This window comes from Pseudonaja textilis, chromosome 8, assembly GCF_049901715.1.
Source record: "Pseudonaja textilis isolate UNSWEBS1 chromosome 8, rPseTex1.2, whole genome shotgun sequence".
In the NCBI taxonomy this organism is placed as follows: Eukaryota; Metazoa; Chordata; class Lepidosauria; order Squamata; family Elapidae; genus Pseudonaja; species Pseudonaja textilis.
In genome coordinates, this window is record NC_141997.1 from 7875639 (window position 1) to 7892871 (window position 17233).

The window sequence follows — 17233 nt, forward strand, 5'->3', positions numbered from 1 at the left end:
TTTAGTTAGTTCCAGGCAGTCTCCTCCATTTTTCCAAATCCTACCCTTTTTTTTTTTTTCTCCTTTCCTGCTTTTAAAAACTTTTGAATATAAATCTTTATTATCCCTTTGACTTTTATTTTCAGCTTAAATGCCTATTAATGTCAAAGTGGATTTTTTTTTCAATTTCTTGCTTAAGTCTCTTAGCTGTCAGTATATGAAAGGGAAGAAAAAAAACCCCTAATCCTTTCCCTTCCCTCTCTCCTTTGCTCCTTCAAAATATTCTTGGGGAACAATGGTATTTAGTTTAAATTCCAGGGTACCTTACATTGTTGCTTTTTCAGTTTAACCCGGTTGACCAAAACTTTCTCTTCTTATCTTCCTCCTGCACATTCTTTTCCGGTTCAGTTCTTCTTTGAGGTGTCCATTTCTGACCACCGCTGCAACCGCCTTTGGGAAAGGGAGTAATGGCCAGCTGAGGAGGAGAGATGCGACTCTCCTCAACCCTGCTGGCAGTCTCCCCTCTCTTTCTCATTTTCCAATTCTTTATTCATCCAAATCATATCCATTCTAGAAAGTTTATATAAAACATATATCTGCTTTCTTCCCCATTTAATTCTTTCCAACTATCTCTTAAATTTAACTCCCAGGCCATATCAAAAAAAGTTTTCAGTAATATTTTCCTTTTTTTCTTATTTTTTTTATTACTATATAATCCCTATTGAGGTTCACCCACTGCGTTAAAGTCCCCCACCAAATATATATTTTTCTGTCCTGATTCTATTATTTTTTCATGAAGTTTACTATAAAATTCTTTTTAATTTTCATTTGGAGAATAAATTGTTACTGGTAAAAAAACCATTGGTTAAATTTTAATTTTTATCATTAGTATTCTACCACTATCATCAGTTAAATTTGTGTTGCTTTTATTTTTTCTTTAATGTATACCGCGATCCCTTTTTTTTGTCTGCCAATGAAACAAATAATTGCTGCTTCTGTGACCCATTTCACACATCTCTTTATTGATTGGACATGACAGGGCCATTGTGGTTCTTGCATTGGTTAGTCAATGAACTTCATTATTTTTGCTGTAGTCAGGTTGCACATCAAAGGTGAGTCATATGTACCTTCCGACCCATCAATCAGCTCCAGCAGAGTGGATGTTCTGGCATGACCCCTACCCAGCGCATGACACCACCTTCACAGCCAGTATTAATATTTGTAGAGTCTCCTCCAATGGGCTTCAAGCTTTTGTCAACGGCTTTTTTCTTTAAGAAATACACCAGAATGTCTGCAGCAGGTTTTCCTGTTTTTGAGCCTTTCTCTGGAGTGAAATGATAAAGGTTTATTACACCCATATTGCACACAGAATAATGTTCTTCTTTGATGGTAGTGGGGAATTACTGGTTTGAAAAGTTATGTTTATGGATTTCTAGTTTGGCATCATGGCAATACAGTTGAGGGAAAGCGTGGCTCTGCTTTCCACGATCAGCTTCATTCTGCCAGAGGCCCCTAAGGGGCTAAAAATCTCAGCCACACAGGTTCTTACAAAAAAGCCAGCCAATCTGCAAACACCAACTCCATCAACCAATCAAGAAATAACAACACAGCCAACCAGCCCGCTTACAACAGAGCCAGCACACCACACCTCCCCACCAGTATCTATAGAGAGACGGCAGCTCCAATCATGCTTTCCTCGCACAAGCATGAAGCCAAAAGCACCAGCCTGAAGGTGGCGAGTGGGATCTCGTTGAAATGTCGCCAAGATGCTCTCAATCTTACATGGGAAAAGACCCGAACATGCAAGATCTGCACACACACACACACACACACACACACACACACACACACACACACGTTATATTATATTTATTATATATATTATATTATATTATATTATATTATATTATATTATATTATATTATATTATATTATATTATATTATATTATATTATATTATATTATATTATATTATATTATATTATTTCTCCATGCTTGGTGCCAAAAAGACTGCCTGCCTTAACTATTCAGGGACTTTATTAACCATCATTTAGTTTGGAAGGAGCAGAGCAACTTATGTTCCAAATAATTTTACCCGCATTAACCACAATCATAGATAGAGAAATTAGCATGTGACCCCAGGATGCTGCATCCATCATAAATACATGCTGGTTGCCAAATGCCAGAATTTTGATCACATGTCCATGGAGATGCTGCAGCAGTCATGAGTCACTTTTTTCAGTGCTGTTGTAACTTTGAATGGAGGCTGAACAAATGGTTATACAAGGACTATCTGTATCTGCGGCTTTAACCTTCCATTTAGCATCTAACTAGATTTCAGCTGCTTCTCCAGCACGATGATTGGAGAATCCACGGATGGGTTGACACATGCCTTTCTTCCCAGAGATTGAGTCCATAATCTTTGCCAACCCCTTGTCAACTATCACTTTCCCCAGTTCACGACTCAGTCTTGCCCTAAGAGGTTGTGGCAAAAGACTGGCTCGTAGAAGCGCTATAGAAACACTGCTTATTCAAAATTGACTTTTTGTGCTGTCAGGTTTGCTTCGTAATGCTTCAAAGCGCTATGGAGGCTCTTCTTTCCTTTGTCTTCCCTATGGCCACAGCTTGCTGCCAGCCTCACTTCAACCAAAGGGAATTTTTTTCCCGCACAAGGGAAGCTGCTGCATCCCTGAAGCACCGCGAACCCAGGTGCCGCTTTTTCAAGTGCCACAGCTGCTTCTCAGCTGTTTTTCGGCACTGAAGTGTGTAGGGAATGGGGATTTTGCAGTGTCTTTCCCCTGGAGTAGGGAGGAAATAGGAATTTTGCAGTATCCTTCCCCCTGCCATGTCCACCAAGCCACGCCCACAGAACTGGTAGTAAAAAAATTTGAATCCCACCACTGCCCCCTGCTCACAGATCATTTTCTGAGTTTTCCTCATCCTGTCCGCCCATTGTGCAGGTGCTTCCAATCTTTCTCCCTCTCCCATATCTCAATCAGAATCAAACCATGATGAACAAGGCAACCAACAAGATCCAAGGAGTGCCCGCACGTCTGCCTCCCTTTCCACCATACTCATCTAAACCAGATTCCCCCACTCTCTGCTCAACCCTGCCAGTCCTGCACACACGCACATCCAAAAAATACTCCCTCCGCAACTTTGGAGGCCAGGGAAGACAGGGTGGAGGAAGGGGCAATCTCCTCTCCCTCCTCCATCCGTTTGTCCCACTGCAAGGCCACCACATAGCTCCTGCTTGTCAAAGCTGTAGCTCAAGCAACCCACTTTCTGCCAGCCTGTAGATACTGGTATGCTGTTAGACCAAATGGGTTTGTTTTGTTTTCGTATAAATCATCCTCAAGGAAAAGAGAATCAGCAGGAAAATCCTACACACACACACACAGATCACTTTCTGAAAGCGTTTTCCTCACCCTGTCCACCCATTGTGCAGGCTCTTCCAATCTTTCCCCTTCTCCTGCATCTCAAGCAAAATCAAACTGTGATGAACAAGGTAGCTTCAGCAGGCAGAAGCTCCATGGCAGCCTTGCAGTGGGGCAGACAAGTAGAAGAGAGAGGAGATGAAAAAAAATTGACATCCCCCAAAAATAAGCCTGGTGCTTATTTTGAAGCCCAAAAGAAAATAAGACCAGGTCTTGATACTGATACATTAGTTATTGAAACAACATCCTTAATCTAGTTTAGTTGAATTATAAATTATATTATAATTAAATTATATTTTCTTCTAAATGTGCCACTAATCAATTTACTTAAATCAGGAATGGAAAACTGGATTTTGAAGATGCAGCCAATATCCAGCTATTTTAACTCCCAAGCATCAATTTTGTCTTTGGAGAAGGAGGTGTAGAAGCCACAATTTGACCGAGTGAAATTAAAAAGATGATAAAATAAACATTTTGTATCTGTTACCCTATTTTACTTTGGAGGAGTGACTAGATACAAACATAACTGCTTTTAGTGAATAAATGTTTCAAAAGAGATATACATGTCTTTGATTAGTAGAACCTAGAGTAATCTAGAAACTCTTCTTTAGTAAGTCTAATTACTTTGTGCTAAATGTAGACATGGAAAGGAGCTGTCCAAATCAGTGCTTCTCATTTCTCATATGTTTCATAATGGGAACTTCTGAATTTTTTTTTTTGCTAGGTCATTCAGAGTGTACAGTTCAGTGCAGCATTAATCATGACTACTTGTCTGTTTTTCTTGTTGCATCAAAATTATATTCAATGATATCTTTTTTGTCTTCATGTTTTTTTCATTAAATGTGTCTTTTTAAAAATCTTTTGAAATAAACTCCACTCGGTGGAAAATTGACTTGTTTAATTAGGGAGAAGACAACAAGTACATTTATTAGTGACTGGAAACCATTTATGGACTTTCTGCTGGCAATGGAAAAAATGAACTGTTGATTTATGGGTTCGATGTTTAGAAAGGGGAAAATATGGAAAGAATGGGATTATGACATAACCTTAAAAAGGGAGGGTTGACATTAAATTTATTTATCTGCTGTAAAGAAAATCAAGCCGATCTTTTATATAAATTCTTTATTCTTTTTCTTTCCTCCATTTACTTTTTTAACATCTACTTGCACTTTTTCTTTTCTTTAAATATATATTGTATGTTTCCATTTATTATTGTATAAAATGCCCTAATAAATATATTTTTTAAAATGACATGAACTCTACTCATTACATTGAACCACTTTTATTTTATTTTCTAGGAAGAAGGCAATATTAAAGAGATTGCAATAACATATCATGTCAAAGAAGGGCATGAAAAAGCAGATTCTTCACATTTTGAACTCCTTAAAGTACTAGGCCAGGGATCTTTTGGAAAGGTAAGAGAGACTTTAGATCTGTAAAAGCTACCGTAGTATTTGCTGCAGCCTGTACTAATCTGAATTCCCTAAATGAATATCTAGTTTTTAAATTCCACCTACCAAATCTTTGTTCAGGTTCTTTCATTGTCTCCTTGTTTTCTGTCCAAGCTAATATATAAGAATGATTGTTCACAAATTATGAATGGAGAACAATATAAATTTAATACACTTCCTCACAATTTTCCATGATTGAATTAATATTAAAACTTATTTCATTAATAAAACTCTGCAATACTTTGGATTCTTATTCAGAGTGCTTTGGCAGATAAGGACCATGAATCTGTCTGCAACTCCTCACATCTTTCCCCAAGATCCAGCTGCCATAAGATCATGGAAACAGATAGTGTTGCTTTAAGAGTCACAGACAAAGTTACTTTCATTTTGCTACAACCTTCAAAGGACCTTTTAAGAATCTAATCAAATAGCCTAACTTTGAGGTGGGCAGGACTTTTTTTTAGACCAGAAGCATATAAAACATTTGGAGAATTTTACATTTGAATTTGTGCTGATCAGCCATACCTCTAATTGAAGTCAAGAGGCTTTTTCATATTTTATTCCTTTGCAAGCTGCAGAATTGAAACCAATATTAATAATTTTTGCATTTGTGTACCAAATTGTTAAAAGGGCTGCTTTGTGCAGTTTGATGCACCTGCTTTGGAATCTGCTCCCACCTGTTTTTGCAAGTGATATACATGCATAACTTTTCCCACTGAAGTTAAGTATATATGCATATGTACATACTTTATAGACAGCTAGGAGTAGCTTCTGATGCTGGAAATTGTTACATTTACTGTAAGGATTCAGAAGGAGGTACTTTGTAAATGCCACTTTCATTTTTATTTTCACATTTTTTAAAGCTTTGTAGAAGCCTATTTTTTATATTGTTGGCCAGTTTGACTGATTATTACAATTACATTATTGTGTTTGATATTAAAAAGGCTTTGCTTATGCTTGCTACAGGTATTTCTTGTGAAAAAAATCTCAGGATCTGATGCCAAACAGCTGTATGCAATGAAAGTGCTTAAAAAAGCAACATTGAAAGGTAAACTATGCAACCTATAGATGTTTTTAAAAAGGTTACTTTTTCTTTATGGTTATCACTGTGAACTGTCACTGAGTATATGAGGGAGTTGCTAAGTGAAGATTATCTACGTATTCAGGAAGAAGTTAATGAAGGTTATCAAGATGCTGTTATGCCAAATATTTATTTTATAATTTATTTTACATACAAGTTGCTGGGTTGTGGTGGGGATAGAAATATAATAAAATTAGTAGCTCCCTGATCACCTATTTATATTTGTAATTCAGTGTTTTTGTGGAGAGGTTAGACTAGTGATGGCCAATGTTTTTGAAGAACAATCCTGAAATTATTAAATTGTATGTAAAATTACTGATTATAATAATTACATATCAGATAATCAGGGTTGGAAGGGACCTTGTAGGTCATCTAGTCCAACCCACTGCCCAAGCGGGAAACCCTACACTATTTCTAACAAATGGAAGTCCAATCTCTTCTTGAAAGTTTCAAGTGATGATGCTCCCACAACTTCAGAGAGTAAGCTGTTCTATTTATTGATTTTTCTCACTGTCAGAAAGTTTCTCCTTATTTCCAGGTAAAAATCTCTCCTTGTTCAATTTCCATCCATTATTCCTTGTCTGGCCTTCAGGTGCTTTAGAAAATAGCTTGACACCTTCCTCTCTGTGGCAGCCCCTCAAATATTGGAACTGCTAATACTTCTGCCTATGCCATAGCTTGTCTACTAGCTATCTGAAATACAAGTTGGCATCAGCAGACTTGTCTCTATCAGCTATCAAGTAGCATTTGATTGAGAGCCAGTTTGGCATAGTGGTTAAGACATTAGGCTAGTAACGGGAAGATTGTGACTTCTAGTCTCACCTTAGACACAAGTCAGCTGGGTGACCTTGGGCTTATCACTTTTTCTCAGTCCTAAGAAAGAGGCAGTGGCAAACCATTTCTGAAAAACCTTGCCAAGAAAACTCTATGGACTTGAGGTGGGGGGGAGTATTTGATTGGCTGCCCAATTGCATTTACTACATTTTACATTATGTTGGTTCTGGAAAGCATTTAGGCTGAGATAACTAGATATTCCAAAACAAAAAGTCCAGATTCACTTAATAGCTATTAATTTAAACTAAATGTTTTATAGTTCGTGATCGTGTTCGGACAAAAATGGAACGTGACATCTTAGTAGAAGTTAACCATCCCTTTATTGTCAAGTTACATTATGGTAAGTTTAATAAATTTTGCAAATCAATGAAATATGATTAGAATATCTGTGTGGTAGGCCAGGTAAAAAAATCCTGATACCTCTGAGATTCCAAGACTGCTAACTTATTGTTGAACAGAACTTTGAAGCCCAAAATCAAGCTGGGGTTATTTCAAGTTTCTCCCTCATGCTTCCTTCAATTTTTGGACTATAATATGTAGCCAAGGTCATCCTTAATGATTCTTTCATACTTTCCCTAAGATCAGGTTTATATAATTGCTATGTATAATGCTTCAAAAATATGTGTTGTCTTAGTAAAAAATATTGACCCTGCCTAAAAGTCAACAAATTGATTGACATCGAATGGTCTAGCAATAGAAGGAATTAGAAAATGTTTTTTCTGACAGGACAATTTCATGTGTGGAATTCCACCAATAAGTAGCCAGGACTCAGCTTTTAGAAATATAACTAAAACAGCTACTCAGTTATGAATTATTTTTATTATGACTTTGATGAGTTTGCTTTATTTACAGTTGCCAGCATTATGGTTTGCATTTTGCTTATCTTTTTTGTCTCTAAGATGATTAAGCAAATCATTCAGAAAGTTTGTTTCTTTTGTTACGTCTCATTTTCCTTAAAACTCGACTTTACCTAATATTGGAATTTAGGAGGCAGCTGGGCTAAGTAAACTGTCATTGCTTTATAGACAGGTTACAGAAATATTTTTTCCAAGGGGCATTGTCCTTTACTATACAAGATAAAACAAGACCCAGCAATTTTCAGGGCAGGGCATAGCAGGTTGCTTTAGACAGCAAGATGAGTGACATATATATTTAATAAATAAAACAACTCAACTCCAAGGCCATAAAATACAGGGAAAAAAGTCCATTATAACAGGAAAGCAGTGGGAAGACAAAGTTTTAAAAGGTTGTGGATACAAAAGGCAACTGTATTTTCACACGTTGACAGGGCCATCTGCTGTTTATTGTTACTTCATACTAATTTCAGTGAAGATTCTTATTTAATAATGCTGTGCTATGTATCTGAAGAATTTTAGCCAAATCTGAACCTACTAGCCAAATTAAGCTGGGATGAGATGCATAGATTTACTGTCACATCCTGGCTCAAGAAATCCAGCACCCTCCTTTCTGACAGGCAAAGCCAAGATTTCCTACAGTGAGCTTCTGAGGCATTGTGTGCAAACTTTTATGGAACTGACATTATATACAATGTACTTTAGAGCCAATATCTGGTTAAGGCCTCAGGCTAGAAATCCAGAGACTAATTCTAGCCCCAACTTAGGCATAAAACAGATGAGTGATCTTGAGCCAGTCACTCTCTCTCAGTCCTTCCTTTCAGAAGCAAGTCAATGGCAAATCATTTCTGGCAATCTTGCTAAGCAAACTACAAGAACTTTTCCAGGCAGTAACCAGGAGTCAAAAACTGACTCAAAACAAATAAATATATCTTAGTTTAGATCTTTATATTCTGAAAGATATTGTATCGATTCTCACTGAAATATTTTCTCTTGTTTTTCAAGCAAGGTAAAATATAGTATTATTCAAGGATGGGATTCAAAAATCCCAGCAACAGGTTCGCTGCCTGGTTGCTGGGTAGGCATGGCCATGGTGGGCATGACCTGCTGGAACTTCCTCTTTCCAGCTTCCGGTGGGCCTCCAGTGGGAAGTCATTTTCACCCTCACAAGGGTCTGGAGGCTTCCCCCGGGCCTCTGGGAGGGTGAAAACAGCCTCCCCTGAACTCTAGAAGCCCACCGGAAGCCAGAAACAGACCTGTTTTGCGACTTCCGGTTTTTCCAGGAGGGCCATTTTTTGCCCTCCCAAGGGCCCAGAGGCCTCCCTGGGCCTCCGGGAGGGTGAAGACAGCCTCCCCCTGGCTCTGGAGGCCCTCCAGAAGCCGGAAACTGTTTCTGGACTTCCGGAAGGCCCATTTTCTCTCTCCCCCCCAGAGCCTCCATGCAGATGCTCCATCAAAAATGGGCCGCATGGAGACTCAGGGGAGGGGTGGGCAGGGCCAGTCAGTTGGTTGAAATACTGGTTTGGTGAACCAGATGTAATTTTAACATCCAGTTCATACAAAATAACCATGCAAACCAATGTGACAATTAAAATGTAGCATTAATACTACCTGATATATAGTGATAATTTACATGGAGGTTAATATATAACATTTTGCTATTTCCAAGGTCTTTGTATGCCATCACAATTCTGCTCAATTGCATCAATGCATAAAACCATGAAACAGAATAGACTCGTAAGAGGTCTGTAGGGGACGTGCATAAGCGCACCAACATGCCTACCATCCCTGTCCTATTGTTTCTTTTATTTTTCTTATATGTACCCATTTCATGTATTCATAACTATGTATATACTTATACCTATACCTCTTGTAAGCAAGTGACAAATCAAAATAAATAAATAAAAATAAATAAAAAATAATCAAATGCTGTATGTATTTTCCACCAGATATCATTTGTTTCATAGAAGCATTTTGCTTTTATAAACATTCTTGCTGAGATTCAGCACCTTAGCTTGGAGACATTTTAATCAGGAAGAGCTCTCATAGAGTCTCTTCCAGGTACACTAAATTCTATAATAAATGTTATCATTTTTAGTGAATTTTAGCTTTGGGCATTGTTTTTATTGATTATTTGAAAATCATAACACATGGTAAATGCTGGAGTTTAGCCATTGTATTTTAATACTTCCAAAGAAATTTAATGACCAAGCAAGTTAAAACAACAATTTTATAATATGAATACTCCCCATGACAAAGGATTCTGTCCAAGCTAGCTCTAACAGCCATTATGCTTTTTACAGTCCTGCACTGTGGGACTGTGAGGCAGGCAATAATAATTGAGCCTTCTCTAGTGGGGTAATTTTCAGGAAGGATTGACAGGATAGTAGCATGCAGTTAGTTACTTACTAACAGTAGATGCAGTTAGTTACTTACTGGAGTACAGTAGCAACTTTAACAAACAGCAGCAGTAGCTGTGGAGGTATTCCCCGTTAGGAGAATGCGTGCACACAAGGAGACATAGTGAGAGTGATGTTGAATAACACACGACCAGCACACAGACACACTGAATAGTAAAATGTAGGTTTTACTTCCAGTAAATGGGTAAACAAAGTCCAACAAACAGTCCAAATCATACACGGTCAAAGCAGTTAGTATCAGTCCAGGGATAATCCAAAAACGAAGTCAAGTATCATAAACAGAGTTCAGGAAACAGAATTTGCTAACATTTGCAAGACTCACAGCAATCCAAGTAGAATGACAATCAGGCAACACGGCAAAAACAGGAAATGCAAGGAGAATAAAACCAGGTTTCTGGCTCCATCTTATGGCTGTTCGAGGAACCTCAGCCAATCACATTTACAGCATTTGTTAAAGATACAGTATTAAATGACTATCCTGGTTTATATATTTCCAACCCAACTGTTAGGTGACTATCATTCCTAACAGTAGGCACTAAAGGTGATGGATGTCAATGTTGACATATCTCCTATGGAGTATAACATAAATAATTAAATAGTTCCTCTCTGGCTAAAGATATTGTATGACTTTACTGAAATCACTTGTTTGCTTTTCCCTCAGCTTTTCAAACAGAAGGGAAGTTATATCTTATTTTAGACTTTCTCAGGGGAGGCGATTTGTTTACACGCTTATCCAAAGAGGTAAGCAAGATTTATATTATAATTATGACAGGGGCTTTTTAATAGAGCTTTCGTTTTAAAAATGTGCTTAACTATGTAGGAATTTTCCAAATTTCTTAATTTTTTTATATCTCATATAGCATTTCTCCTGCATTCTCTATGCTTTGAAATAATTCTACCAGCTAATCATATGTTAGTATGAATTTTAGATGCTTTGTGTTAATGCTTATTTAATAATGACAGTGGCTTTTATGAATTCAGTTATATATCTGAACATTTGCATGCTATTTTTAATTATATATGTTACATTTTAAGTGAGAAATAAACCTTCTTACTAGGTGTCAGACTTTCCCCATCCAGTCCCTTAGGAAAGAAAGATCCTGACTCCATTAGATTGAAGCAACATTTTATTTTATTAAGGAAGTTGCAGTAAGTTGGTGGCCTAGCTCTAAAGTTTTCCTGCACGAAAAAGATACAGAAAATGTTATCTTCTCTCCTCCCTGTGACCAGTCTGTGCTTTGCCAATCAGAGCTCACCAAGATATGAGAACATTGAGATGTTCTGGGCAATTCACATTCCTTTCTCAAGGTGCATGGCCTTGGTGCCTCTGGTACAAACTGTTTCAGGCTTCTCTGGTCTTCATCACCTGTCATTCCCACTTCCCTACTTCCCATCATATACACAAAATCATATTGCCCATTTGTTGTCTCCCCACAATTCCCCCCTCTAGCCTTTGATGGCAGGATCTTAATTATGGAAATGCATATTTTCCTTTGTAGGTCATGTTCACAGAGGATGATGTCAAATTTTATTTGGCTGAATTAGCACTCGCTTTAGACCATCTGCATAGTCTTGGGATAATATACAGAGATCTAAAACCAGAAAAGTAAGTTATTTCAAATTGGATTCAAGTAGCTGTGGACATGGAATAATGGTGAAGTAGAATGACATGGCAAAAGTGTTTTCATGTCATAAATCTCTGCCCTTTTCTATGTATATAGTAATACCAGAAGGGAATAACAGATAGCACAACATTACTTTCATCTTTCTAATAAAAGAAGCAAACATTTGCAGATGCCCATGGCTACATTTATACATTTGATAAATTTATTTATTTATTGTAAAGGCTTATAGGCCATTCCTATCTATAAAGTTGTGATGACTTAGCGGTTAAAGATACTGAGCTTCTCAGCTGAAAAGCTGACAGCCCGGGTTCAATACCTGAGAGCCATACAAAAGGGTGAGTTCCCATTACTTGCTCCAGTTCCTGCCAAGCTAGCAGTTTGAAATGCAAATAGATAAATAGGTGCCACTTTGGTGGGAAGGTAACAGCATTCTGTGCCTCTTGGATATACAAAAGGGTGAGCTCCCATTACATGCCCCAGTTCCTGCCAACCTAGCAGTTTGAAAACATGAAAATGCAAGTAGATAAATAGGTACCACTTTGGTGGGAAGGTAACAGCATTCTGTGCCCCTCGGCATATGGTCATGCTGGCTACCTGATCACTGAAGTTCTTCAGACAATACTAGCTTCCTCGGTTAAGAAATGGAGATGAGCACACTCCCTAGAGTCAAACACAACTGGACTGGGAAAATCTTTACCTTTATTAACCTTGAAATAACATTTTATACTATTTATACCTTTCTTTAATTGTTACCAATAAAATTCATATAACCAATTTAAAACTTTATTTATAGCATACTTCTTGATGAAGAAGGACATATTAAATTAACAGGTATGTAAGGCAAAAATTACTTTGTATGAATGATTTATAGACACCTTGCTTTTTGTAGGAGAAAACAGAATGATTGCAAAATACATGCACTTAAAAATAGCCTGTTAAGAACTAAAAAAAAAAATCTGATTAGAAATATGTATAAAAATGTACTTTTTTTTCCTTCCAGATTTTGGCTTGAGCAAAGAATCTATTGATCATGAGAAAAAGGCATACTCCTTTTGTGGAACAGTGGAATATATGGCCCCAGAAGTAGTTAATCGGCGAGGTCATACACAGAGTGCAGACTGGTGGTCATTTGGTGTGTTAATGGTAAGTTTTAATGCATGGGATGATAAAATCTATGGATCTTTGATATTCAGCACCATGCTTTCATACACTTATCTTAGTAAGCTTTCTAATAATAAAAGAAGAGAAGGAACTTCATTTTGACCATATATGAATGTCAAATACACGCCCACCTAGTTAATTTATTCTGAACATAGTATGTATATATATCAGGGATATAAATTGGCAGGGTAAATAATTGAATTCTTTATTTCACTTCTTAGTAGTTTGTAGGTCACTATAGATTTGGCACTATTTTTATTATTTTATAAGTACCTCTAGGATAAATTAAATCCTGTCAATATACATATATGAGGTTGAACCAGGACAAATGGAAATGATTTATATCTAAACAGAATTATAGCAATAGCACTTAAGACTTATATACTGCTTTATAGTGCTTAACAGCCCTCTCAAAGCAGTTTACAGAGTCAGCATATTGCCCCCAACAATCTGGGTCCTCATTATAGTAATATATTATAAAAATATTTTTCAAATTTGTTATGTCCATAATCAAATCTAAGCAAAATGTAGTTTTTGATTTTCATTAACTTGATCATTTAAAATTGCAACTAAAAACTTTTGAGATTTTTAAAATATGCTAATGCAATACTTTTCACTATAAATTGTCTTAAATAACAAATATACTTCTGTGTTTAAAATACAAGTTGTTAACAAGGTCAACATTACTATTACAAAAAAAAATAAAGAATTGTTAACTTTTACAAGAAACATAATTATGCAGTTTTGGAAAGAAAAGGGATTTTTAACATGTTTTTAATCTGACTACAATGTTATATCAGTGCAGGGCTGTCAAATTCCTGGCCCACAGGCCAGATGTGTCATGCACTGGCCACGCCAGAGGTGGTACTCAGCAGGTGCTGACCAGTTCTGGAGAACCGGTAGCAGAAATTTTGAATAGTTCGGAGAACCAGCAAATACTACCTCTGACTGGAGATTTTACAGTATCCTTCCCCTGTAGTAAAAAAAAAATGAATCCCACCACTGGGCCACGCCCATGCCGGTTTAGCAAAGGGGGGGAAAGTCCTATTTGACACTCCTGCCTCAGTGTATTTCTGTCACAAGTATATTAAAAGATATGATGATTAGCATGTAAGTATTTTGTAACAAAATAAAATGGTTCAAGTACAGGATTTTTTAAACTTTCTTCTCAGAGAAATAATCTCAAATATCCAACTATACTGAATTTTAGTTTTAAATTTTTGGAAGTCAGTATAAAATAGCTCCTAAATTTAAAATAATTTGAGATATCACCTAGTAATCATATGAAGTTATAAGCAATGTTTCAAAGAACTTTCTAGAGGAGAAAAAAAGAATAATTTCAATTTCAAAAAAAATAATAGCCAAATTAATTTTGACTACTTTTGGTATGTATATTTATTTATAAACTATCGTATTAAATATTTAAATTTCTTAAAGTGTAAAAGCGGAAAAAAATATAAATATGTTTTGGAACTGTTTCATTAAAATAGAAATATGCCAAATAATTTTGAATTACAAATAACTCTCAAAGAAAGCGCATTTTAGCCTCACCAGATGTGTTCTTATATTAGAACAGCCTGTTATCAGAAATTGTCCAACCTCATTTTCAAGGTTGGTCAACTTCCAATGAAATGGAATACAATATTTTGAGCTCAGAATATTTTGCTCTTAAAATGGGTGCAATGTTATCTTTTTTTTTATTTTGCAATTTTAAAAGCAGAATGGAATTGAAAATCTATACTTAAAAGTTAAAAAAATATAGGGAAATAAAAATTTATATTTGAGGAATATGAACATATTGGAGACATTAAATATAGAGTTAAGTTTTGGGGAACTTAAGCTGTTATTAGAGAAAATTGCATATAAAGCTCCTAATTTACATTTATAGAGAAAAATTAAAAATCCGTTCTGCTAAATAATCTTGTCAAAGGTTTTTTCCATATCTTTTAGTATAATTGATGAAAGTTTTATTCTTTCAGTTTGAAATGCTCACTGGTACTCTACCTTTCCAAGGGAAAGACAGAAAAGAAACAATGACTATGATTCTCAAGTGAGTACACTCTTATTTATATGTCTCAGATATTCTACCGGGTTTGCTCTCTGGGTTGTAATATCGAATGACTATTCTTCCCCTAATTTTGAAAGGTACTAATATATATAAATGCATATTCCAGATGTCCTGCTTTCTCCATCAGAAGTGTAAAGATATTCAACCCAATGCTTTATAATTTGACATGCAATAGCTATTACTCCTTTTAACTCACTAAATGTCTCATGTGTCATATTTCTTATTCATGTTATCTTCAAAGTAGTATTGCTATAATCCAACTTTGAAGAGTTTTCTCACATGTTCAGTTTGTTAACACTGAATAAGTGAGAAATATGTTTTTTCAGTGCTTATTCCTACAATTTCTCCGTATTCTTGTATACCAACTTAATTCTAACATATTGAAAAATCTGTATTGACTGATATTTGTTGCTTGACTCATGGTGAATGCCCAAATAAATCATATAGTTTTCTTGGCAATTGTTTTCAAAGTGCTTGCATGGTGTTCAAGATATAGTACATATGCTCATAAGATATTCCTTGTCATACTTCATGCCATATACAATAACTCTTAATTCTTCAGATATTAACCCTGAATTCAGGAACATAGTAGAAGCTTACAGACAGAATATGAAGAACTGCAGAACAGAGAAATTAAACTCTGTATAGTATATATTTTCACTCTGGAGTATAAATATACCATATTTTTTCAGACTATAAGAGACATTTTTCCCCCAAAATAAGTGGGTGGAAATGTCTGTGTGTCTTATAGAGTGAATGCAGACCTGTTTTTGCCCCCCCCAAACCTTCCGCATGTTCCGTTTTTGTCCCTTGTTTTCCTCCTTTAAACCTATGGTCCAGTGTGTCTTACTGTCTGAAAAATATGGTTGATCTTTTCCTCCTAGCCTTTAAAATTAAGAGAAATTTGGCTATTCTTTTCTAGACCTTGAGTTAACTTCTCAATATTTACATAACATTTTGTGTGCTCTGAGAACTCCCATCTCATCAGTTTTAGATAATACATTCAGTTACCTTGCAGAACAATATATTTTCATTATTCTTTATTTAAACCTATTAGAGGTTTGAGCAGGATAATATGCTTTTCTATTTCCCTGGCTCTTTAATAGTAATTTTACCTTTTAACTGACACTTTATATTATTGTACAATATTAGCTCAGCCTTTGAAACATGATTCTTGGATCAAATATTTGATTTGTCCCATTGCAACCACCTTTGGAATTCTGAAGTCCAGGTGGGGGAGGAGATCCCTCAGGAGACCATCCCCACCTCATCAGGAGCATGCCCAGGCATTGTAGGGAGGTCATACAGGCACGTGGAGGCCACACACACTACTGAGCCTCATTTTGACTTGTTTTAAGGACATTACATCAAAGTTGGATCAGCCTGTAGTGTTTTTTTCCACTTTAATTTTGAGTGTAACTCCAAATCCAGACCTCCATGGGTTGCTAAATTTGATTTCCATTGATAATTTTTGTGTGATTTTGTTGTCAGCACATTCAACTATGTAATGAACAAAGTATTTAATAAGAATATTTCATTCATTCAGATCTAGGATGTCTTATTTTTGTGTTCCCTTTATTTTTTTGAGCAGTGTATATAAAATCAAACATTGCAGTGTCCTACCTGTCAATGAATACTTCAACCATAACAATACAAGAACACACAATAGATACAAACTCAAGGTTAATCGCACCAAACTTGATTGCAGGAAATACGACTTCAGCAACAGAGTGGTCAATGTCTGGAATACTCTCCCTGACTGTGGTTTCTTCCCCAAATCTCAAAAACTTTAACCTTAGACTGTCTACTATTGACCTCACCCCTTTCCTAAGAGGTCTGTAGGGGGTGTGCATAAGCGCACCAACGTGCCTACTGTCCCTGTCCTATTGTTTCTTTTTATTTTTCTTATATGTATCCATTTCATGCATTCATAACTATGTTTATACTTATACCTACTATCTTGTAAGCGATTGACAAATCAAATAAATGAATGAATGTATGAAATTGTTTATGAATGTAGTAGAAACAAGCACAGAAAAGCATGAAGTAGCAAGTGATGTACTGCAAACTTGATGTAATTGTATTTTTTATTTTCTAATCTCATGCCTTTAATTTCTTCAACTTACTATTTCTTACTCCCTTTTTGTGCTCTGTATGATGTTGCTTAGTCATGTTTAAAAGAATGATTAATTCTACCATTTTATAACATACTATGAGGCTTTTAACAGTTTATTTCCAGGCAAGAGACAGTATCCAATATCAAAAGAGCAGAAATTTCTTCATTCTGTTTTACTTTTCACTCTTCAGCCTCTCTTTTTCCTGT

At 36.1% G+C, this 17233-nt stretch overlaps 1 protein-coding gene across 2 annotated transcripts in view; it reads left to right on the forward strand.

The window, feature by feature from the left end:
* The window catches only part of RPS6KA3 (ribosomal protein S6 kinase A3), a 73556-nt gene that overhangs the window by 13547 nt on the left and 42776 nt on the right, over nt 1–17233 (forward strand). For both annotated transcript variants that reach the window (XM_026714312.2, XM_026714311.2), the window contains exons 3-10: nt 4715–4831; nt 5834–5915; nt 7042–7122; nt 10718–10797; nt 11556–11662; nt 12475–12512; nt 12682–12824; nt 14822–14892. In XM_026714312.2, coding sequence (XP_026570097.1) covers nt 4715–4831; nt 5834–5915; nt 7042–7122; nt 10718–10797; nt 11556–11662; nt 12475–12512; nt 12682–12824; nt 14822–14892 — 719 coding nt within the window. The remainder of the gene's footprint in view (nt 1–4714; nt 4832–5833; nt 5916–7041; nt 7123–10717; nt 10798–11555; nt 11663–12474; nt 12513–12681; nt 12825–14821; nt 14893–17233) is intronic.